At 46.0% G+C, this 21,918-nt stretch overlaps 1 protein-coding gene across 1 annotated transcript; it reads right to left on the reverse strand.

The window, feature by feature from the left end:
- Window positions 1-843: 843 nt before the first annotated feature.
- Window positions 844-20,381, reverse strand: STARD7 (StAR related lipid transfer domain containing 7). The gene is made up of 8 exons (XM_027554564.1): window positions 19,613-20,381; window positions 11,927-12,135; window positions 10,885-10,934; window positions 9,552-9,662; window positions 9,387-9,469; window positions 8,942-9,041; window positions 3,668-3,752; window positions 844-2,676 (listed from the first exon to the last, which is right to left on the reverse strand). Exons 1-8 carry the CDS (start codon window positions 19,936-19,938, stop codon window positions 2,492-2,494), a joined length of 1,149 nt encoding a protein of 382 aa, XP_027410365.1. The 5' UTR covers window positions 19,939-20,381; the 3' UTR covers window positions 844-2,491.
- Window positions 20,382-21,918: the final 1,537 nt, after the last annotated feature.

The following is a 21,918-nucleotide window of genomic DNA, read 5'->3' on the forward strand; positions in this document are numbered from 1 at the left end:
TTTTCCAGTGTTGCGTCAAGCTCAGGGCTTTGACCCTTCAGTAGACAGGATGAGGCCCACCTGGCGTCAATGTAAAGAACTTCCTGAAAGCTGGAGCTGTCTGGCAGCACAAACGCTGCTCTGTTAGGAACCCAACCGCTTCTCCATGCAAGTGTTCACGCGTAGCCTGGACAGTGGCCAAGGTGCCAAGCAGGGCGAAGGCCAGCACCCAGCTCCCCAGTGAGGGGTTACGCAGACCCACGTGTACCCACAGTCCACGACCTCTAACAGGAGGTCTGCCAGCTGAGAGGACTTCACAGCAATGTGGAGGAGCCGCCATAGTCTTGGGTGTGCATTTGTGTTCACCTCGTGTCTCCCACAGGCAACATCACACATACACTCAGAACTCATCGTGAGCTTGGAGTCTTCAATGGATCTTTCACCCGGCACCAACCTGCACCCCAGCAGAACTGCCTGTGTGACCTCACTTCCCGCCACACCCTGGGTTTTGGGGCTCACCCCACTCTCCAGCTCCAGACCCAGGCCAGAAGCCCTGCCGCTCTTCTAATGCTGCTCCCACCAAGTCCATCCTTTTAAAGCAAAGGGTGTGGGTTACCAGTGCATCCAGACAAGGAAGTGGAAATGGTGGTTTGTTTTCAATCGCCAATCTGGTTCCCTGGAAAGGCCTTATAGTCTGTAGGCAAGGTGGTGGGTGGTGTTTCAGTCACCGCCAGGGAAGACCAAACCTCGCTGCTTTCATGTGCCAACTCTGCTGGCGGGAATATGCTTTTTGATCAGGAAGAAGTAATAATCCCAGTATGCAAGACTTCCTTGACAACATACGTCCAAAGACACATTCCTTCATACCAATCCTTATGTATTTATTCACGCATTTGGTAAAAACGTCACGGTCAGGAGTGAAATCATTACAATGACGTAAGTAACTATACAGACCAACACCAAGTGCAGAGTCAAACTGCCAAAAAGCACACGAGCAACGCACAGCTCCTCTGCTCGAGTGTCCTCACGGCACTCGCCCACACCACCCGTCCCAACAGTCACAGGCGCTCAGCTCCAATGCAACCCAGGGACTCATCCCGGGGGAAGAGGAGGGAGACACAACCGATGAAGAGAAGCGGGACTGTGAGGCACCCCTCTGGTCTGCCAACGACGCAGAGACTGCAAGACGTCAAAGAGTGGGGCAGGCATTTCTTTGGCACAAAACTTAGGCCGTAAAAAGGTTAAGGGGCTTAATCTCAGCTTTTGCTCCTCTTTCAGCAACACAAAAGGGTAGCAAGTGGGGGTGGGGAAAATCTCGTCATTCATATTCTAAGAAATAAGGGGGAGAAGGAGGATCTGAAGCCCTGAAGCCTGTCCCGATGCTCCCAGTCAGAGTGCAGCATGACCATAAGCTCCATTAGCCAGGCCAGGCTGATCCCATCTGATTGTGACTTTATCCAAACAGTGTGGTTTGCCTTAATTTTAGCTCAGAAGACGACGAAGTTTTTCACAGGGTCACATGAGTCACCTCCCCCTTATATGAGCATTTGGGACCGACTGCACCTGCCTGCTCACAAAGCTTGTCTGCAGCTCTGAGAGCTTCCAGGGAGGTGCCCGACCCCTACCCCTCTGCCTTCAGCCTTCCAAGATGGCCAATTTGCGGGCATCAAATCAAACCCAAAGTGTGATAATAATGCCTGAATCAAAACGGTGCTGTCTATACAGTCCAGACTATGGAACAAAAATCCTATTCCATTCCCTAACTCCACCCCCCATTTTTAACACAAAAGTTAAAAAAAACACAACACACAAAACTAAACTGGATAATGTTTTGAGCATCTCCACTGATGCTATCAAAAACACTGATGATAGAGTTACTGTCTGACAGCGTTAGTTTCCCGGTTCTTGGTAAATGGGCTACAGGGACGCAGTGCCCCAGATGGACACAGCACATGAATACCGAAGAACTGGCTGACTCAGGGAAACGGCTTTGCGTGGGGAAAGGAAACGGGAGGCGGAGACTGACATTTCTTGATACAAACTATGTCCCTAGAGACGGGAAGGTGAGGACAAGGCACTTACGCTGCCAAGCAACAGTTCACACCCCCTCAACACCAGGACTGTGACCAAGAGTGCCCCCGGCCATGACCCCTCATTGGAGACTCAACCGTCCACATGGTCCAGCTGGACCTTCAGAACCGAAGGAAACCCACCCAAAGTGCTGCAGAACCGAGGCTGAGAACGGAATGTGGGCAGAGAAAGCAAAGGATGCTGTCCCCTCTGGCCTGAGGCGAGGCTGGCTCCAGAGGAGCTCCAGGAAACACCAGTTTCAAAACGCTTGGCCCGAGAACGTGCCCAGGGTCTTCGAATGCCTCCTCCTCCTGTTCCAACACTGAGCAGCAGGGCTCTGAGAGCAGTACCGAATCAGCCTGCAGTGGTGTTCCGCAGCAGAGGGCGTGGCGACGCCAAGACAGGGCTGGAACCCGCCTGGCCCCGCTTCCCCCAGGGCCTGTCAAGCGTACTCGATGCGGGCAGGCCCACAGCTGCCCTCGCTCTTGCGCTCAGAAGATGGGGTGGCGGCTTTGGCCTCACTCCCCACTTCCAAAGGCTTAGATGAGATATAGTCCTTCACTTTGATCTCCATGTTCTTGGCTTTCAGAGTGGCCGTGTGCAGCTTCTCCAGGAAATCTGGCATGCCTGTCGGGAGAGAGGGCAGTCTGGGTGGGCGGGCACACCAGCCAGCAGGCTCAACATGTTTTCACTGTTTTACTTACTCAGTCGTGTCCGACTCTTTGCGACCTCATGGACTGTAAGTCTGTCCATGGGATTTCCATGCAAGAACATTGGAGTGAGTTACCGTTTCCCCATTTCCTTCTCTAGGCAATCTTCCAGACCCAGGGATCAAACCTGAGTCTCCTGCATCGGCAGGTGGATTCTCTACCGCTGAGCCACCAGGCTCAAAATTAGCAGGGCCTGTTTCTTTCCAGGCAGGAAGTCAATGCCTCCTTATAGAGATCACAGCCTCACGGACAGACAACAGACTTATAGGGAGTGAAAACCACCCAGGACCTCCGGGATCCTTTGAAAAGGGGCATTGATCAAACCACCTAAGTCCCCAAAGGCTCTCTTTTATGTGATTCAAATATCACTTATCAGTGGCACAGCCAATTTTGCTGAAAAATGTCTAACAGTAGAAACACCTAACCTCCTCTCCATACCCCCTGAAGGGTAAGACACCGCTTACAGAGAACAAGAGAGAAAATCTCATGAAGCTGTTTCTAAGGGAAGAGACTGGCCAGGAAAAATGCAGTCAATCACAGCAGTGATGTGCTGCTGCCTTTCTTAAGAAGGGTGGCGGCCCCTTTCTCCAGTGGACTGTCCTATAACCACATGTTTTAAGGCTTCCGACACGATCTAAGAAGAAAATCTGTAAATGCATTAATGTACACAGTGTGTATTAAGCAAACGTTCTTCGATTCACCTCTGGGCATAGGCTTCGTTTTGGGACCAGAATGCTCATCCCTCCCAACTGCAGCCGGAGGCTTCACTACCTTCCAGACAGTATTCAATATGGACTCGGAAGGCCTCCCATGAAACAAGTGTTAACCTCCCTGAAGCCACTGAGAAGCTAGAGAAAAATAAAACGTTCAGCCCAAGTACCCAGCCCTGTGCACAAGCACCCACTCACCACTGGAAACCATCCAACTAACGCAGTAGCGAGGAAACACGGTCTGGGGGTTGTCACTATATGTCAGCAAGTAGTCAAAGCCGTTCTGGAAAAGAAAAACAGCAAAGATGAAGGTACCCAAATTACCCCTCACAGCCTCCGTACCCAGTGCCACAGAATAACCAAGATCGGACTCTGGGGTGGAGAGCGGCATTTTTTTTTTACCCTGAGCAGAAAAGAGTTAACGCTGAAGACCTGAGAGGTTACTACCTAGTGAGGCTGGCCCAGTGGTGTCCAGGAACTTGGTGCCTGCCTGACCTCTGTCAATAGTTAAGTCCTCCAGGGCTCCCTGCGCCTCCTCTGTGCAAACAATGTGCTTCCTGCTGAGCCCCCGCTCTCCCCCTGGGGTCTGGGGTTGTAGGACGTGCTAGGCAGAGGGTGCCTGTGTGACCAGCCCCCAGTACAGACACTGGGCTTCTCCAGGCAGAATCATCACACGTGTTGCTGCTTTTCTGTGGCTGGGACAGGATGTGTTCCAAGAGCCCTCACGGGACAGGGAGTGTGGGGAGCCTGCAGGGATTCCTCCAGACCCCGCCTGCATCTCCACCTTTTGATCCAGCTGTGCATCCTCCCATCACTGTGATAAATCTTAGCTGTGAGTAGATTGTCAGCTGGGTCCTATGTGTCTTTCTAGTCAATCTTAGAATGTGGGAGTGGACCTCAACACATACCCCACCATGTTTAAATATTTTAATCGTTATTGAAATGATACTAACTCTCACTACTATCACTATTAACACTAGCATCAAACATTTACAGGGCACTTACAACTATGTGTCAGGAACTGCTTCAGCTCCTCACAACAATCCTATAATGTAGACGCTGCTAATCCCCATTTTACAGATGAAGAAACTGAGCACAAAAAGGTGAAGGGCTTTGCTCGAGCTCACCCACATATTCAACCAGAGCCAAGATGAACCCAGAATCCTGACCACAGGCCCAGGCACCCACTCTCGCTGACTCAGCCCTCTCACTGGTACACTGAAGACAAAGATTAAAGAGATTTACAGGGATCCCGATCCTCGGAGAGGTCTGAAGCAAATATGCTTCACCCAAAGGGTAAGAGAGAACCACTTTTAAAAACTTCTTATTGAATTTGTTACTGTTTCTATTTTATGTTCTGGGTTTTTGGCTACAGGATCTTAGCTCTACAATCAGGGATTAAACCCAAACCCCCTACACTGGAAGGCAAAATCTTAACCAATGGACTGCCACAGAGGCCCCAAGTCTGCACTTTTCAAAGCAGACTGGCCACAGCTGTAGACAGCAGCACTGTGACTCTCACGCCTTTCCACCAAAGCCCACCTTCTTCACTCCCTGGGTGAAATGTTGAGTCCTTTATTCATCTACTTAACAGTTCTCTGAACATCTGCTATGTGTCTGGGGACTGTGCTAGGCACTATACGGGAAATAAGAACATGCCAGTCCTTGCCCTCAGGAGCTTCCAATTAGCAGGACAGACAGGTGCTGTAACAGAGATATAGCCTGAATACCACGAAGTAAAGGAGAGGTGAAGCCTGCACAGCGGGAACAGTGACACCACAAAGGCTCGCCAGGAGGCTGCCTGAGCTAACACGTATAGAAAACTTGAAATGACCCTTCCCATTAAACACTTGGACTGAGAAGTCGAAGTCCTGGGTTCTCATAGACTACTGCCTATACTGAAAAAACTCAAAACTGAAAACAATTGCCGTCAGGAAGAAGAAATTAAATGGGTAGAAAGAACAGGGATGTAAGCTAAATTACTCTTAAGAGTGAACAGGCCCAGAAATATGAGAACTTCTAGATGCCAAAGGGTGGTATTAAGGCTCCTAGAAGAAATGCTCATTTTCAGATTCACACCTAAAATTATAGAAGGTGAACCTGAAACGTAGCACCAGAAGACAGGAGAGTTTCTGAGGTTAAGTCAAAAGGACTCTGGTCAATAAGAGGATCCTAGATAAAAGCGATTGCAAAACAAACCAAATATGCTTAAATTTTTGAGTTTCTAATAGCATGTCTTTTTTCTTTTGGCCGTACCACACAGCATGCGGGACTGAATCCAGGCCTCCTGTACTGGAAGTATGAGTCTTCCAATGAGACTTACCACCAGGTAAGTCCCATCATTTCTTTAAAAAATAAAAACTTTAACCTTTGGAGGATTGTTTGTTGAAAGAACTAATTCAACATTTTAAAAACTAGTAAATGAAGGAAACAAATCAGCATCTTTCTTATTTCCCTTTCCTCTGTGAACTATAGGAAATAAAACAGTCCATGTATAAACTTTCAAGTACTGGCTTCCCCGGTGGCTCAGCTGGTCAAGAATCCACCTGCAATGCAGGAAACCTGCATTCGATCTCTGGGTTGGGAAGATCCCCTGGAGAAGGGAACGGCTACCCATTCCAGTCTTTTGGCCTGGAGAATTCCATGGACTGCATAGGCCATGCGGTTGCAAAGAGTTGGACATGACTAAGCAACTTTCAAGTATGTCATCTAATAAATGGAAACAAGAGAAGAAAGAATGAAGAGTTCATACAAATAGTATTTTGTAACTTCTAATAAAATAGTTGAGCTGAGTAATATTCATCAATCACCTCCAAATTCACAAAGAAAGGGATCAGAGCCTTGTCGTGGCGAAGGGGCTTGATAACTCCTTGAAGCTATAAACCATGCCACGCAGGGCCACGCAAGACCATTTGTTCATAGTGGAGAGTTCCGACAAAATGTGATCCACTGGAGGAGGGAACGGCAGGACACGCCAGTGCACTTGCTGTGAGCACCCCATGAACCGTATAAAAAGGCAGTATCAGACATTATATACCTCTTAATAAAGCAGTCTTGCTCCAAGCAAATAACCTAAATCTGTTCAAGCCTCTAAGTACCCACATATAGGGAACACAGGGGAGAGAAAAACATGTTAGATGACACTGTGATAACATAACCAGCAAAATCTAGAACAAAGAAACTGCTTCTTCAATAAATACAATTCCAAGGGGGAAAAAAGGAGGGAGAACTCAAGATATAGATGCAAAGCTACAGTGTGAACACATTTCAATACCTGGATCTCACCTGAAATCAGGAATCAAATAAATACAAAAAAATTCATGGATGATCAGGAAAGCTTAAACACTACAGATATTAGATATTAGGGAATACGATATTATGTTTTCAAAAAATCTCTCTTCTTTTTGAGATAAACACTAAAATATGTATAGAGGAATTCTTCGGTTCTTCTATAGCAAAACCAGAATCTGCTTCAAAAAAATCAGGGTTGTGGGAAAGTGACCAGAAAGAGTGCAGATAAAACAAGCCTGGCCAAGAGGGTGGTCACTGCCGGAGTCAAGGGAGGACAGAGTCCACGCCTGTTACTTTCTCTACTTGTCCATCTTTCGTCTACATCTCAAATTTTCCATAATAAAAAGGGAAACTGGGGAGTTCCACGATGGCCTGGCGGCGAGCATTCCAGGCTTTCACTGTCGTGGCCTGGGTTCAACCCCGGTCAGGGAACTGAGGTCCTGTAATCTGGCAGCACAGCCACAATAGAACAGAATACCACACCCTGGCTCAGGATCTACCTTCCATCTGGCAAATCCAAACTCAGCTGCCTGGCTTTCAGCCATCTTCTGTACACGGTCAAGGTAATCACCACTCCTCCCCAGACTCCGCCTTCCTTTCTAAGCACTGAGTCTCTCAACACCCACGTTCCCTCCTTCGTCTGCGGCTGAATCACGGAATCATGTCTTCTACCTCCAGGTCCTTCCTGTTTTCCTCTACCTAGAGGCTGCTTTTTTACAAGAACCAACTCCAGTCTTACCTTTCTCCTAAGAGCTTGCCACAACGTGCTGCAATACTTACAATTCATACTGTCCCCCACCTCAGCTGAAAGAAGCTACTTCCTGGTACAACACGCTCCGCTGGTGGCCCAACTCTGCCTTAGCTATCTCACGGTCAGGGTCTCCAAAGGCAGTAACGCTGGGACTCGAGCCACTTTTCCCCCCAAAGAGGAAATACGCGGACAAGGTTCAGACTTCAGAAGCAACATCAAAGCAAAGCAGGAGGCATAATTCCAACTCCCACAGGCCCAGCCTGCCCAGGCGATCGCAACATTCTTGCTTCTAATGCGAGGACTTTGAAACATGTTTAACTGTACTAACTTACAACACACTGGAAACAATACTTTCTACATTGCCAACCAAGTTCTTTCTTTCTCAGCCTCTCTCTCACATATACTTGTACATATGTAATCAAACAAAAGTTTCATAAAATATGCTTACATTCAGTTTCTATTTATTCCTTTTCTAGCACTAATTAAGCCTGTCTTCCACTAGCGGGTAGCAACTCATGGTTTGAAGAACACTCTCTGGGACTTCACCAGTGGTCCACTGGTTAAGACTCTGAGCTTCCACTGCAGGGGTTCGATCCCTGGTGGTGAAGATCCCACGTGCAAAAAAAAAAAACCATCGCGCTAAAACGGTACAAACGTCAACATACAGCTCCCCCAAAACCACCACTGAGGCAAACCCCGGTTTCTGTCATGCTTAGAAGAGTCCCATTATGTAGGTGGTGTAAATAAAACAACTTGCAAAAACAAAAGCTCGGCTAAGAGAACAGTCATACAGCTCTAAAACACAGGTGACGGGGAGAAACAGTGATTTCAAAGTGAACAGGGCTAAAAACAGCAACCACCGCAATCAGTATGTACGCTCAACAGAGGTTTGGCTAAAATATCAAAACTAAAACACCACACTAAGTTGAAGAAAATATTCTTTGCAAAGAAAGGTCATAAAATGTTCAAGGAAGCAGACAGCATTGATAAGGAAACAGGAGTCCTTAAATGTGTTACGTGTTCTGCCCACTGTGGGGAAATTCTGATGGGAAGGAACAGTAGCTCGCTCTGGCTCCTAAGAACGCTGCCAACAAGCCTGTATGAGTCAGGGCCGCTGTCTTCCCATCACTGCCCCTCAGGTAACAGGAGCCAAGGGGTCATCACTGCTTTGTCTCAAGGGTCTTCCAGGTACACCACTTTAGGTGGGGTCCTGAAGTGTGGGTCGCAGGCCAGTAGCACCAGCCTCCCCTGGGAGCTTAAGACATGCAAATTCTCAGGCCACAGCCCAGCACTATTTAAGCAGGCTCCAGTGGATTCGATGCAAGCCAAACTAGAGAACCAGAATGCCCTCCCTAGTTCAGACAAAAGGCATACCTTGAGAAAATTCATAAACCACTAACCCATCACATCTCGGATGACATACAACTCACCTCATCAAATGACTTGTGTGGACGGATAACCATTTGGGACTCATATGATCGGACCCTGACGAATTCCGGAGACTCTGGCACACTCGGGTGCTCCACAGCACTGGCAAGGAAAGAAGCAAGAGAAACTGAGGACTGTCTACACACAGGACCACCGGAGCTGGAGTTACGGAGTAAAGGCAGCCTCTTAACTTTTAAATGACTACATCAGAAAAGTCATGAATGAATATACACTAACTTCTAAAAACAGAGTGAGTTAACTCGGTGTCTCTTTAATTATCACCATTAAGGAACTGAAGGATTATTCTGATGAAAGGTTTGCATCCCTTCAACCCTCTGAAATAGTCACATTCTCGCTGGGACGCACGGCGCCCTGGCTTCACTCACAAGACAAGCAGACTCCCACCAGACACGTGTGAATGAAGGCCAAGCTGCTCAGCATGCGTACCGTGACACCAACACCATCACGTTGTTTTCCTCATCCACGCTGTACCGCCGAACGTACACATAATCCCGTGAGTACATCGGGTACTAAAGAAGAGCAAGGGTGGGAGGATCAGGGCTCTGTCTCATGTGGACGTGATCAAAGCAAAACCAGAGGTACAATACTCACGGGAAAATGGGTCACCCAGTGAAGAACCTCAGAGCCACTGACCACATCCCTCTCGATCACTTCCAGCTTGATCACCAGGGCGTCCCACTTTTTCCTATATTCTGTATCCAGCTATAGAAAGAGCAAAGACCATGAAGACCCAAGAAATCCAGAACAAAGCTACAGAAGACTTCTCCAGAGGAGTGGGCCTCTTACCCAAGAGCCTTCTGAAACAGTGATCTGACCTAAGGACAGTGCCCAAGTGTCAAAGACACAGCTGTGTTACTACAGATGAGTCCTTTAATAAAATCCCTTCCTGTAGGCCAATCCCATTACTTTGAAAGTGAATCTTAAAAAAAAAAACCCACAAGTGTAAGAAAAAAATATTGTCATAGACATGTCTAGAGAAAATACAGTAGACAGTGATAGAAATTTGTAAGGGTGAAATAATTCCAAAAGGTTTTAAACAGACAAAACGTCCGAAAGTACGGGCAGACACCTCACACAAGTTGCTTTATTTTAAAAATTTCTAACATCATTAAGAACTAAGGAATCTCAAAGAAAGACACATATCATACACATTCAAATCAACAAAAATTCAATACAGATTGACAGAATTCAGTGCTTAGAGGAAAGCGTGCACTTGTGTGTTAGCAGTGGGTGTTATAATCACCAAACTAGTTACTCAAAGTCCAGTAAACCATGAGAACTCCAGGAAGGAAAAAACAATTTCTGTAGAACTCTAGGTGATCCCAGCTCCCCTTTTCTGTATTTCCCCGCAAGGAGGAGCAGTCTCTGAACACATACTCTTATCTTTATAACACCTTTACTGTGGACAAGTTCCAGATAGCGAAGTCCTGACTGCATCTGTATACTGCAGAGGAAGGACATCGCGAAGCCAACAAACAGGCAAAACTGGAATGCAAAGATTCTATCAGAGTTGCATCAGTTACATTTGCTGACTTTGATACTGGTACCATGGCTAGTTAGGAGAATATGTCCAGTTTTTTAGGAAATACACACTGAAGGGTTTTGGAACAAAGGGCATGTAACTTACCCTCAAATTGTTTAGGGGGAAAAAACTATGAAGTCTTATAAAATATATTAAAGCACTCAAATCCTTCCTCTATTTGCTCTTCCCAAAAGTCTTAAAAAGAGCAGAACTGGCCTCATCCCCAGAAGGCAAACTGTAAGTCAAAGGCTCACCCAGAGGCTAGCTGACGTGAAGTGTGGGGCTGAGAGATGGATGGACTGAAGCCAACATCTTGTAAGTCAGAGAAATCACTCATGTGGATGATGGCAAGAGGACTTCTAGGCTTAGCAGCTCCTGATCTGGGAGGAGAAACGTACTCACCTGAACATTGAAGAACTGCCGCGGTGTCACGTCCGTGTAGGTTCCAAACACTAGAACAAAGGATAAGCAATGTTTGCCACACTCATCTCCCACTCTATTCCTATCACTTAACTGCATTTGAACTGCAGAGTACTGACGGACAGATCTTAAAGGCAGATTCAGAAACAGAAGTCACACTGGGGCAGCAAAGTATGACAGAGACAACCTATAGCAGAGTAACAAAGACAACGAGACTCTTGTCATCAGTTCAGTTGCTCAGCTGTGTCTGACTCTTTGCAACCCCATGAACCGCAGCACGCCAGGCCTCCCTGTCCATCACCAACTCCCAGAGTCCACCCGAACCCATGTCCATCGAGTCGGTGATGCCATCCAACCATCTCATCCTCTGTCGTCCCCTTGTCCTCCTGCCCTCAGTCTTTCCCAGCATCAGGGTCTTTTCCAGTGAGTCAGCTCTTCGCATCAGGTGGCCAAATTATTGGAGTCTCAGCTTCAACGTCAGTCCCTCCAATGAACACCCAGGACTGATCTCCTTTAGGATGGACTGGTTGGATCTGCTTGCAGTCCAAGGGACTCTCAAGAGTCTTCTCCAACACCACAGTTCAAAAGCATCAATTCTTTGGGGCTCAGCTTTCTTTATAGTCCAACTCTCACATCCATACATGACCACTGGAAAAACCATAGCCTTGACTAGACGGACCTTTGTTGGCAAAGTAATGTCTCTGCTTTTTAACATGCTGTCTAGGTTGGTCATAACTTTCCTTTCAAGGAGCAAGCGTCTTTTAAATTCATGGCTGCAGTCACCATCTGCAGTGATTTTGGAGCCCAGAAAAATAAAGTCAGCCACTGTGTCCACTGTTTCCCCATCTATTTGCCATGAAGTGATGGGACCGGATGCCATGATCCCTTATTATCAGGGAGAGGAAAAACAACAGCACAGCAGGGCAGTGTTCCCAGAACAAAACCAGAATGGAGAGTATAAGAGAACAGAGTGCCATGTACCTGCCGGGGCGAAACACACCCCCAGCAGCCAGGTGGGACTCACCTCGGTACTGGTAAAGGGGGGTGCCTGAAATGGGACGCCGCCACAGCTTGAAGTGTTTCTTATCCATCACCATCTCCCATGGCTGCTCGGTGCCTCCTGAATCTTCAACCCCTTCTGTCTGGGATTTTGGTTCTGGGGGGTGGCGCTCAACTCCAGAGCTCCGAAACATACCTGACATTTCCTCCAACCGTTTCATCTCATCAATGGATCTGGAGAGGAGAAAAACAACAGGCATGGTGGGGTGGTTGGAGTCAGCCCTGAAAAATGAACTGGCCACACAAAGACTTACACAGAGCGGAGTGGGTTTAAAACGGTATAAAGTGTAGGGAATAAAAATATGAGTTCCTGAGTCTGAATCCCAGTCTAACATTCATCAATGAGAATATTAAATTACTTAACAATCCCTATTTCTTAACCTGTAAATTGGGGATGATAATAGTACCTACTTCAAAGGTTGATTATAAAAATTAAATTTACATGTAAAGTGCTTAATACTAGCCATATAATTAGCCCTCATATTTTATGCCTATGAAATGTCATTTGATATCGTTTGCCCATTTTTTAATTCGGTTGTCTTCCTATCATATTTTAAGAGTACTCACGTATTTTTCCTCCTTTATTTTAAAGAGAGATAATTCACTTGCTATAAAAATTTATACTTTTACTATATACAAATCAGTGCTTTTTAGTATAGTCCCAAGGTTGTACAACCATCACCACCAATTCCAGAACATTGTCACCAACCCCCAAAGAAATCTTTACCCACAGCAGTTACTTTCTATAGCCCCTGACAACTACTAACCTACTTCTGTCTCCATGAGTGTGCCTCACTGGACAATTCATATAAATGAAATCTTACAAAATACGACCTCTTGGGTCTGGCTCTTTTCACTTAGTAGTATATACAATTCCCTCACGCCCTGGTGTATTGCTTTTACGGCTGAATGATACTCCACTGTACGGATACATCATATGGGTGTATCACGCTTTGTTTACCCATTCATCAGGTGATGGACGTGCAGGGGTTTCCTACCTTTTGGCTATCATGCATAATATTGCTACAGATATCTGCATACAACTTGTGTACAGATGAAAGCTTTCAGTTTCCTTGGTAAATTCCTAGCGTGGACTTTCTGGGCCTGGGAAACTAACTTTTTTGATTCCAGCAATCCTAGCGGGTATAATGACTAATGACGTTGAGCGTATTTTTATGTGCTTATGAGCTATTTGTGTATCTTCTCTGGAGAAAAGATGTATTGAAATCTTTGTTTTAAATTGGGTTGTCTTTACTGTCAAGTTTTAAAAGTTCTTCATATATTCTGAACTAAAGTCTCCTGTTAAATATTTACAAATATTTTCTCTGAAACTGTGGGCCGTCTTCCCACTTTCTTGATAGTAACTTTTGCTGTACAGAAGTTTTCAATTTTGATGAAGTCAAATTAATCTATTTTTTCTTTGACTGCTCATGTTTTTGGTGTTCTAGCTAAGAAACCACTGCCTAACCCAGTATCGTAAGAACTCATGCCTATATTTTCTTCTACAAGTTTTAGTTTACACTTAGGTCTCTGACCCATTTTAATTTTTGTGTACAGTGTGAGGTGTGGGGTGTAAATTCACTATTTTACAAATGCATCTCCAGTTGTCCCAGCACCATTTAAAAAAAAAAAAAAAAAAACACGATTTTCCCTTTAATCTTTAAAGAGCAGTTAGCAAAGCAAGACTGCTAGCTGACTCTGTCACTTTTACACTTCAAGACTGAAGATACCACCTACTGATATGTTCTGTTTGAAATGCCCTTTCTTACTCCTCTTTAACCTTCAGAAACTGCACAAAGGGATTTGCCTGGTGGTGCAGCGGCTAAGTCTCTGTGCTCCCAATGCCAAGGGACACGGTTCAATCCCTGGTCAGGGAACTAGGTCCCACATATAAGAGTTCGTATGGCACAACTAAAGATCCCATGTGCTGTAACCGAGACACAGTGCAGTCAATAAATAAAAATATAAATTAAAAAAAAAACCATAAAGTTCAAGGTTAACTCCAAGAAAGGGTTAACCAGACACATTTACTTTTATTCCTCTACAGAAACATACTGCACTATATTATAATTAATCTACCTTTATGCCTATCCTCCTTACTAAAATGGCTCTTAGCAAGTACCTGGTAAACATTACATGCTCAGTAAGTGTTCACAGAATAAACTGAGTAAAATAAATATGGGGGTAGGCCTCAATAATTCAAATTCTTACTAAAAGATTACATTAATACTAGTTTAGAAGTCGAAAATTCAAAATCATACCAGTAACCCCCGATTAAAAGTTTAGAGCCATCCAAACGATAGTGCAGAGATCTGGGTTCTAGTCCCAGCTCTGCCAACTTGAGCTGTGATTACAAGTCATTTTACCTCAAAGGCTCCCTAGTTCCACCTGTAACATGAGCACATTCTTTTTTTTTTTTTTTGAGCACATTATTTCTTGAAGGTCTATTCCAATTCTATTATTTTTAAACTTTGAACTTCAATGAAAGTATTTATGTACGAGGACATTTGTGTTTTGACCACCTGAAATCTTTTCCTATTGAGGAGAACCCCCAAATAGGTGAGATACAGCCCAGTCCCCCTCTTGCGCCCTAGCAGTGATCAAATGACGTTAATCAGAGACTTCTGGTAGAGGAAATAACCCAAGGCACAGGACCTTTCAGATTTCCTCACCTATCTGGAGGGAAAAATGCAACAGATCTGGGGAAACTAAACCAGCAACACTGCCCGAAGCAGAGCATTCCTGTAGCGGCCGTGGCTGTCCTCTCAGCCAACCTGGGCTCTCCCTGGCCTTCAACGCTCTGTGTGTCCTAACACCTTTCTGATTACACCCTTTTTGAAGAAAGTTAACCAGTATCAGTTTCTCTGTTTGCAACTGATAACCCTAGCCAGTCAATTTATATTGATGTTCTGATGAAAAATGTTTAACCTTTTAAAAGTTTCAGTGTGAATTAAACATTGCAAAACGGGATTGACTGCTACCATTGCAAAAACCATAGAGAAATAGGGAAGGAAATTTAGAGTAGGCAATAGGTCTTGCAGAGGAGAAAGCAAAAGTAAAGACACAGCTAGCTGTGGCTGTGAGAACAACAATGCAGGCATCATGCAGACCAGTCATGGCCTGCTGAGGACTAGTAAAGCACCCTTCAAAAAAAATTAAGCCGGACTCTTCAATGTCCTTATCACATAATGAAGAGGGGCAGGAACATCTTGAGAAAAATACATCAGAGGCTCACAAAATTATATAGTAATATGGTTTTAAGAAAATTAAACTATATGACTATAGGCAATATTTTTAATGGCCTTCTAAGACTCAAAGTGGTACAGAGTTTCTGACCCACTGCTTAATCAGCCTCTTAAGATTAAAGGTCACTGGGTGAGACTGAGTGCCTTCGGGGGATAGCAATGCCCTGTGAAGGCGTGACACTCACTCTTTGTACAGCACAGTATGAATGCTAGAAGGAGACTGCATCATGAAAATGCCAATGAGCCCTGTCCCAGGTTTAAGAATCCAGAAGGGTCTCAATTTCTAAATGCTGACATGACAGACATCATCAGCTCAGTCACTATTATTTGTGTGAAGAAAAAAAAAACTTCTCACTATGTATCCCATTATTCTGCTGTGTCAAATCTTATCTGGAGGGGATGGTTGCCTACACCTTGTTATCTGAGAGACAAGTAACAAGGGAGAAAGAAGGACAAAAGAGATTAAACCCAAAATAGCAGCAGAACCAGATTAGTAAGAGGATCAAAGAAAGACAGTCAATGCTTTCCTTTCTTCAAAACTAAAGTCATCTCAACATTTAAGAAAGGCTGTATAGAAAGCTATGGAAATTGAAGGCATAAAATCATGAAAACAGTAAGTATTATCATATTAGGCTCATCTAGGGGAATCCTACCCTAAGTGCAGAGCTTAATATAAGGCCCCAAAGAGTCAAATGAAGCCATTCCGGTAATGAGTAATTTAACAAAGTAACACTGCTTTGTTTCAATGATCCCCTCCTCAAATTCCCAATTATTGTCAAAGTTAAAGACTTTGAAGAACAACTGTCATAGGACATACCCAAAAATGAGACATCAACAGCTCCCTGCAATTCTGAGCCAACTGGTTAACCATCAAATAATGAAGACAATCTCAAAAAAAAAAAAAAAAAAAAAAACCCCTCAGTTTTTACATAGTTCTGATTATCTAAGAATGTATGAGAGTAAAAACATCGTTAAGTGACAGGGGGGAGAAAAAAGTCCCTTTAAGTCAAAAGGACTTTTTGTTGATCATTTATCTAATTAACAGCACAGTGAAAAGTTTAAAGGCTGAAATAGGAAAATGGCCAATTTTCTTCATGCAACTTTATTGGTACATATTTATTCAAATTTCGAGCAATGAATTGTAAGTTTTTTTAAAAAGAGGAGGGAAATTAATGGAACATTTTCCGCTAGTCTTTCATATTTCTTAACTTCCTTTTTGTTCCTGTAATTTTTTTTAATGTTCCAAAATAATAATAATAAAAAAAATTACTATTAGTATTTTTCCATAAGATTTGCCCTGCACTCACAGAATGCCAGTCAGCACCAAAAACAGTGGTTAAAAGTTATTTTGTCTGGTCATTTAATTAAAGTCAATCAGGTAAGAAAGCTAGACTAAGCATTAAAATACCTGATTTCTATACCTGGACCATCAATGAGTACAATTTACTTCTTTCCTCAAATGTCCGTGCTGATTCTCAATTAATGATGTTCACATCTATTTAAGATGTTCACATTCAAAAAGGGAGCCTTACGGCCCATCATTGTGTGACAACAGCCATATGAGAATGAGTGTGTACCAGGACAAGCTGGCACAGAAATGGCACAGAAGACCCAAAGGCTGTGATTCAGGGGCCATGGGACAATCACGCTCTTCTTCCACGAACAATGAAAGAAATGCACATGTCCCGAGGCACAGGCACTATGCTCATTCTGGAAGCTACCCAAAGTCATCCAACCAGTGCCAACAGAATCTAAGATCTTCTAACCTCAGCAGTGCATCCTGTAAAGCAAACAAAATAAAGCACCAAGCCTAAGCTTGGATGGGAAGGGAGTCTGGGGGGAGAATGGATACGTGTACATGTATGTCTGAGTCCCTTTGCTGTTCACCTGAAACTACCACAACATTGTTAATTGGCTACACACCAATATAAAAGTTTAAAATATACATAAAAACCACCAAACCTAAAAAGGCTAACCTGTACCCGGAACACCTTATTTAATAAAATACTGGCAATTCCCTAGTAGTCCAGTAGTTAAGATCCCTTGCTTTCGTTGCCATTGGATCCCCAGCCAGGAAACTAAGACCCAGCAAGCGGCACACGACCAGAATTAATTAATTAATAATAAAATACAAACAGGACCAGCTAGGAGAACAAAGACCTTTGAAATCACCGTACAACCTACATACAGCTGACAGCATATCACCTGCCCCCCCCATCAAGGTAACATTTCTAAAAATCCTCAAAATGGACTTGATCAAATTTTAAGTATATGACTGAACTCAAGCATGAACTGGACATGGAGAGTCAAATGAGGGCCTTTGCTGGAACAACAAGGCTGGAGAGGGTCAAAAAGGGCACCTTAAGTGCTCTTACTGGCCTTTGTCTAAGCTTCTGTATTAACCCCAAGTGGGTTAATACAGAACAATACCTCTTTAGGAGCTGGATTAGAATCAAGTGCTTCAACTGTCTGATTTCTTTCTCCCACGGCAGGTAGTTGACTATGGACTCAAATGTTTACCACATCTATTTCTTATCCTATTTTCCCCCTCCAGTTCCTGGAAAGGGGAGACTTACTGAACAGAGGTTCTAGAACATATCATCAATAAAAATACATGACGAAAAAGTATGAAATCTATCACCCGGGCCTCAACACTACTCAACTCCTATTCCCAGCAGGGCACCCAGAGGCCCTTTCCTGGTCTTTCTCTTTCCCAAACCAAATCCAACTAGGAATTTTCCCCTCAAACTTCATGACTGTGGAACATGGGTATTCCATCATCATCAAAAAACAGAATGCAAATTCAAACAGTCGACTGGTAATTTTACAACTAAAAAGTTACCTTTCCATATTTCTTACACCTGAGAACAAAATACCCCAAAACACTAACAGAAACTAGGCAGACCACCTCTCATGCTTTGATACCTTAACGTTTTTGAGTAAGGTTGTTCATGGTTATGAGTTTAAAGTGCATTTGTAAAACAGTCCTTTTTACTGCTAGGAAAATTATTACCAGCTCTAAAGATACACTTTGCGTTTACCGACAACTCACAATGTTGCCTGGCATCTGGGTCCTACACTTCCAGAGAGATCACAGTATTAACTTCACTGAAATATTTCCACTTTCACCCAACCAAAAGTGTGAAATAACAGAAGAAATGACCAGAACAGACTTGTATTGGAATTTATGTGAGGTAGGGGGACTATCGGAGGTTCTTGAAATCAGTTTCAGAGTTCGGGGGCAGAATATGTGGAGAGACACACATTTTTTTTGTCAAAAAAAAAAAAAAAAATACAGCGACACTGTAAAGCAAGACCCAAAGCAAGGTTTCCTCATATTGCATGAAAACTGTAAGGGCTCAGTTTAGAACCACAGATGAGCGGATTCCACTAATGGTACTATACTTCTCACAGAAGTTTTTGATGATGACAACATGATTACAGAGCCTAATGAAACTCTCGGAGTTCTAGTGGAAGTAGCAAGAAAAACTGACCTAATTCTTCCAGGTTAAAATGTGTGGGCTACTAGTTTGTCCCCGGAGGGCAAAATCTCCAGTCTCATAATCCTGCCATGAGTCACAATGACAAAAGAGCTCTTCTGGCATATCTCACGAAATCCCATTTGGAACAATGTAACTTTGTAAATTGCATATCTACATCCTCAGGTCCATTTTAAAACCTGTTTGGTTTTTGGACCCTCTATGCGTGCGTGCTTGCTCAGCAGTCCTAATCTCTACGACCCTAGGCCCCTCTATCCATGGAATTTTCCAGGCAAGAATACTGGAGTGGGATGCCATTTCCTTCTCCAGGGGATCTTCCCCAACCAGGGGTCGAACCCACGTCTCCTGCATTGGTAGGCGGATCCTTTACCACTGTGCCACCTGAGCAGCCTTTGCATCTTCCTGAAACAATGTAAGATGACATGAGCAATAGCTTACATGTCTTCAATACCAACTTCCCACGTTATTTTTTTTAATTAGTCAAAAAAAAAAAAAAAAAATTGGCCGCACCCTGCGGCATATGAGATTTTAGTTCCCTGACCAGGGATGGAACCTAAGCCTCCTGCATTAGAAACGCATTCTTTTTAATCACTGGACCACCAGGGGAGTCCCCAAAACGTTATTTCTATAGTGGCACGCTCCCCCAAAGTCCCCCTCTCCACTAGCCTACACCTGCAGTTATTTCTAATTCAACAAATCAAGTTAACCCGCAGAAGCAACGTAGAAACGTGGGTTTGCTACAACATGATCGAACTACTTGCATCGTCACTTCCAGTACCACAGGGTCAACAGGAGACAGTGATCACCAAGGCCGGCCCCAGGTTTTAAGGTTTCCACCTTCCAGCCCCACCGCCCCGACCCTCCCCCCACCCCAGAGAGGAAGCACGACCTCGCCACCAAGCCCACCTCTGCAACTCCTCCTCCCGGATCCTCTCCTCGTCCCACACGAACACGCCGGCGAGCGCCGCCATCAAGGCAGATGCATGGCCCGGGCGTCCGCGCAGCCGGCGCCAGAGGCGACCGAGGAGGACGCGGCGCGAGCTCTCCGAGTACAGGCGGCCGTAGAGCTGCGCGATCTGCTGCGCGCGCCGCACGCGCAGGCCCGTCACGAAGCGGCACTGATTGGCCAGCAAGGCGAGCAGGCCCCCGCCCCGCGCGCCCGCGCGCCCGGCCGCCGCCGCCGCGCCCACCAGCCAGGCAGCCAGGCCGGTCGGCGGCCTGCGCGGAAACATGCCGCCCGATCGCCCCGCCGGGGCCGCGTGCACACGCCGCGCGCCCGGAGGAGAGCGACACCTCGCTCACGGCGCCAAAGGAACAAGGCCGGGAGGGTGCGGGCGCCCTCTCGCCGAGTCCTCCTAGTTGGCCGACCCCGAAGTCGCCTCACGGTCTAACAGGTCCTTCATCTCCCTCTGCAGCAACCGCTGAGGAGAAGTCTCCTTTAAGAGAGTCGGTCAAGGCACCGGCCGCGGCGGTGGGCCTGCGACCACTGCAGCAGGCTCTCCGCGGTTCCGGCCACAACGCCGGAGGGCCGACGGCCCTTTCGGCCACCTGCCTCCTCGGCCTCCTCAGGCCGGCGACAGGGGCCGGAGTACAGAACGCGCGAAAAGCGGCGAAGCTGGCGCAGAGATCCCGAGCGTTCCGCGTCCACCACATGCGCTGCCAACTTGCACCCTATACCCCCCCCAGTCTCCGCCTCCCGGCCCTGATTGGGCGCGGTCGAGACTCCGGGTTCTGATTGGTGGCGCCAGGTGCTCGTCACTGCCCCCTCGCTCGGCAAGCCTGGAACCCTCGCTAGCAAGGTAGGTGGCGCGGCGGCGAGAACTAGTCAAGGGCGGCTCGGAGAGTGACCGGCGGACCCCGCCGCCACCGCCATCTTCCGGCCGCCCGACCCCGCCCCGCTAGGGTCGGTGGCCAGGTGCCTTAGAACCCGGCTCAGTGCCCTCTCGATTGTTTTAAGAGGCTTGTGATCGTCGCCTCTAATTTGAGTCGAGGGTGAGGGTGGGATCTTGGCTTTGCGTCCGCGAGGCGCTGGGGATATCCAGATTGGGGACTGGGGGCGGGACAGCGTAGATGCCTTTGGTGGATGGAGACCCTGCCGAGCCTTCCTCGGCCTCCCCGCTAGCTTTCCCGGAAGCGCTGTACGAGCCAAGACCCCTGAGCACCGACCCTCTCTCTGCGACACCTCGACCGAGAGCGGGCCAGCGGGACATCCTTAGAGCCTAGGACACGGTCAAGAGAGCTGCTTGGGCAGGTGACCCACCTCAATGTGGAAATGCGGTAGCCCTTTCGTAAAAGGGCAGCAGAATGGAGTTATCTGGGGCAGATGGCCCTGGTCGCTTAGTAGCTGTCCTTCTGTCTTTGACCCGAAGGTGACAGCGTGAGAAGGTAAACAAGTTTCCTAAAACCTACTTGGCACTATCCAAGAACAGCCTGGCTAAATGATCTTGAAGAGTATTTAATGACTATTCTGTGCACAACCTCGTTAAAACGAAAGGGCTGGATGTCCAGTAGGAAAACCTACACGAAATTGTTTTATTTTTTAAACTTATATTAAGCTTATATGTTACAGTACTGTAAAAGGAAGTCTTCATGTGAGAGACTGCTCATTCCAAGGCAGTGAGTGCATTTAGAAATTTCACACTTAATGTACCTACATGAGCAGTTTTATGTGGTCTTAATAAAAGATATTTCTCCAAAAAGAAAAAAATTGCTTTACTGGGAGCTGAAATTTAGATCTATCCAGACTGTCTGCTTTGACTCTGGGGATGTTTATTTTCCATTGAAATAAGGAGAAATGGGTATATAATAGAAAATGGTATTTGATGCTTTGTGGAGCCAAGCTTTTCTCACTGGTGGTAGGATAGCTGGAAGCGGATGTGAGGGTGTATGGTCAGGCCACTCAGGATGGTGGTTGAGCTCTCTGTGCATGCTCTGCGAGACCTGTACCTGCTTCACCTACACCCTACTCACATGATTGACCTTGCTACACACCTCCTAGGTACTTGCCCCAGGCCCCAGCTAGTGATAGCTTATCAAAGGGGTGGTGAACGGCATGTCCCTTTGCTGTTTTCCCTGGTAACTAATGAGCCCACCTGAAATCAGTTCCCCTACAACTGGCCATCTCCCCTTCCCTGCGACAGCCAAGCCTGCCACCATGTCCTGTCTGCCCTGCACTTCACAGGGTGGGGTGTCGCTTCAGAACCTTGCTTCAG

This window comes from Bos indicus x Bos taurus, chromosome 11, assembly GCF_003369695.1.
Source record: "Bos indicus x Bos taurus breed Angus x Brahman F1 hybrid chromosome 11, Bos_hybrid_MaternalHap_v2.0, whole genome shotgun sequence".
NCBI classification, from domain to species: domain Eukaryota; kingdom Metazoa; phylum Chordata; class Mammalia; order Artiodactyla; family Bovidae; genus Bos; species Bos indicus x Bos taurus.

Bases quoted from the DNA above. Each gene is read 5' to 3' on its own strand.
- STARD7 (XM_027554564.1), bottom strand. From the start codon at position 19,938: ATGTTTCCGCGCAGGCCGCCGACCGGCCTGGCTGCCTGGCTGGTGGGC. The intron at 10,935-11,926 runs GTGAGTCCCACC...CCTTTGTTCTAG, and splicing joins CCCCCTTTACCAGTACCGAG to TGTTTGGAACCTACACGGAC. The intron at 2,677-3,667 runs GTGAGTGGGTGC...CTCTCCCGACAG, and splicing joins TAGTTGGATGGTTTCCAGTG to GCATGCCAGATTTCCTGGAG.